General features: G+C 33.4%; 1 protein-coding gene across 1 annotated transcript in view; it reads right to left on the bottom strand.

The window, feature by feature from the left end:
* Window positions 1-2,712, bottom strand: part of LOC105814248 (chromosome unknown open reading frame, human C15orf43) — a 46,735-nt gene that overhangs the window by 30,102 nt on the left and 13,921 nt on the right. The window contains 1 exon segment of the mRNA XM_012649144.1: window positions 2,224-2,325. Within this exon segment, the coding sequence (XP_012504598.1) occupies window positions 2,224-2,325 (102 nt within the window).

The following is a 2,712-nucleotide window of genomic DNA, read 5'->3' as shown; positions in this document are numbered from 1 at the left end:
GCTTGAGCCCAAGAGTTTGAGGTTGCTGTGAGCTAGGCTGATGCCACGGCACTCTAGCCCGGGCAAAAAGAGTGAGACTCTGTCTCAAAAAAAAAAAAAAAAAAGTAGAACAAGATTTATTTTTAAAAAGATGTTCATGAAGGTGTCTTAAGAGTAACACTGGCAAAAAAATAAATTTTAAAAGATGGTTAAACAAACAATAAGATGAAATACCATATGTAGACATTATACATTATAATATCAAATATGGTTTTTCAACATGGGGAAATGCTCATGGAATGTTAAATGGAAAATCAAGAGGCAGACTATATGTGCAGTATGATCTCAACTCTATTAAATGCATGTATTTGTATAAAACTGGTGAGAAATGTACTATTGTCAATGGTGGTTATCTCTGAATGGTGGGGTTGCTATAATTTAAATTTTCTTTATTCTTTTCTGTATTTTCCATTTTGACAAATTTGCATACATTTATAATAATAAAATAATTAAAAACAAGAAAAATAAACAAAAATTCATGCAATATTCAGAAGATTTGGGGAACACATTGGGAAGGTAAAATAGCATAGTGACTAAATGTTTGGACTCTAGATCAGCTAAACTTGATTTCAAATTAAGCTCCATTCCTTGAATAATATTGGGTAAATTATTTAGCTCTCTGAAAATGTTTCTTCAATTATAAAATGAGGCTAATGGTGTTTATCTGTCTCATAGGTTGTGAGAATCATATGAAATGCTGTAAACTGCTTAGCCTACAGTGTCTTATATGTAGCACATGCTCAATAATAGTTCACCACCCAGTGGCACTAGTAGTATGCCAACAAAAAAAAATGCTTCAGCAGGTAGGGCGAGGGTGTATTTTATCTCTGTTCACACTGCACCCTCTGGTGGTTACACAAAGAAAAGACTCTAGGCAGACACCTACCTAGGATTTATTCATACCCTTTGTCCATTTTTGCTGTTGTTATTGGACTGGACATATTTTTCCCAGATTTGTAAGGACCTCTTTGTATATTAAGGAAATTATCCTTCATGAGAGAAAGACTTAAAGCTGGAAAAATTATGTAAGTTAAATCATTAATTTTTATATTGAAAAAAGATAACTACTATTTGATCATTTTTATTTCAGCAGCCAAATACCAGACTGTAGGGTTCCCCACGTCCCCATATTTTCTTTCTGTGTCCTAACCAAAAATCACAGAGTGCCTTCACTATTCTGTGACCTAGCCAGTTGCAGGTTTTTCCCAGCAGGCTTGAACCCAAACTGGGGCCTTAAACATTCCTAGGCACTGATAAAGGTGTCTAGGTTGTTTCCCAAAACACTGAAAGAAGCTGGCCCCAGCCCTGAGCCAAATTCCTTAAACTGTCATATAAACTCCATACCGTGACGTCCTGGCCTTGCACACACCTAAATAGAGCACTCCTTTTCTCTAGCTGTCCATTTCGAGCACTGCTGTAGCATTTATAAGTTCCCCTAATAAATGCTTTAGACTGATCACCCTGATGTTTAGTGGTTCTTTCTTTAGAATCCCAACTGACCCCATCTTGAAATGATTCATGGCACCACCTTGTGAAAATTCTGCTGCCACTTTTGGGGCTACTCCAGCTGCAGGCTTGGCAGGAGGAAACACAGACTTTTGAATAACCAATGTTTCCTATGAATATTTGAAAAGCACTGAATTGGAAAATACGGAACTAGGACTAGATCATGTAAAAGTCTGCAATGAGGAGGCCTCATAATGGCAAGTCCATGTTTGTTTGTCTTTTTACATTAAATTTCTTAAACCGAAGTTACAAACAATTTGGAAAGGAGGGGGGAAATTACAACTCTCAATCCTAATAAAATTATTGCTAATATTTAGTATATTTTCTTCCTATTTAAAAAATATATTTTAAAAATAATTTCACCATTATAACATACATAAAATCCTTGTTTTCTTTCTGCAGGGATTAGTATAGCATAGTAGTTAAATGCATGAGCTCTGGAATTAGACTGACCCAGATTAAATCCTGCTTCTCCCCAACTTAATAAGTTTCTATGACTTTGTGAAAATGACTTAATCTTTCTAATCTTAGATCTCTTTTTATGTAAAATAGGAATGGTGATAATGATAATATCAATCTCATAGGAAGACTGTGAAAATTAAATGAGATAAGTACACAATCAGTGCTCAAAGATGTCTACATTGAATTAAATATCAATGAAGTACATGAATTCAATACCTTTTGGGTAATTCTTTTTTGTGCTCTGTTGCTAGTTCACTGTTTTCCCTAAGGATCTTTATTTCATTTGGTGTTACTTCATCATGCTGTGGATAGCAAAAGAAATCACATTTTTAAAAATCAGAACAACAATGATCTAATCAGTAATGTTTAAAAAAAAGTAAACTGGCAATATATACATAGGGTCATAAAAATATTTATACATTTAGGTCCATTCGATCTAGTTTGGTCGAGAAAACTTACAAAATTTCGTACATATACACTTTACTATTAATATACATTTGTAAAGAGACATACAAAGAAGACAAGAATTTTTTAAATACCAGATGTGGTTGTGTTGGATAAGTAAAGCTTTGACTGATTTTATTCTCTTTTCAATTTTTGAAATTTTCTTTAATGTGGTCATATTTCTTTTACCATATTTTACATATTACTTTTACCATATTACATATACCATTATGAAATTTTCATATTAGGTTATAAATCCAC

This window comes from Propithecus coquereli, unplaced genomic scaffold (genome assembly GCF_000956105.1).
Source record: "Propithecus coquereli isolate 6110/MARCELLA unplaced genomic scaffold, Pcoq_1.0 Scaffold3, whole genome shotgun sequence".
NCBI lineage: Eukaryota > Metazoa > Chordata > Mammalia > Primates > Indriidae > Propithecus > Propithecus coquereli.
This window is presented reverse-complemented; position numbering and strand designations above follow the sequence as displayed.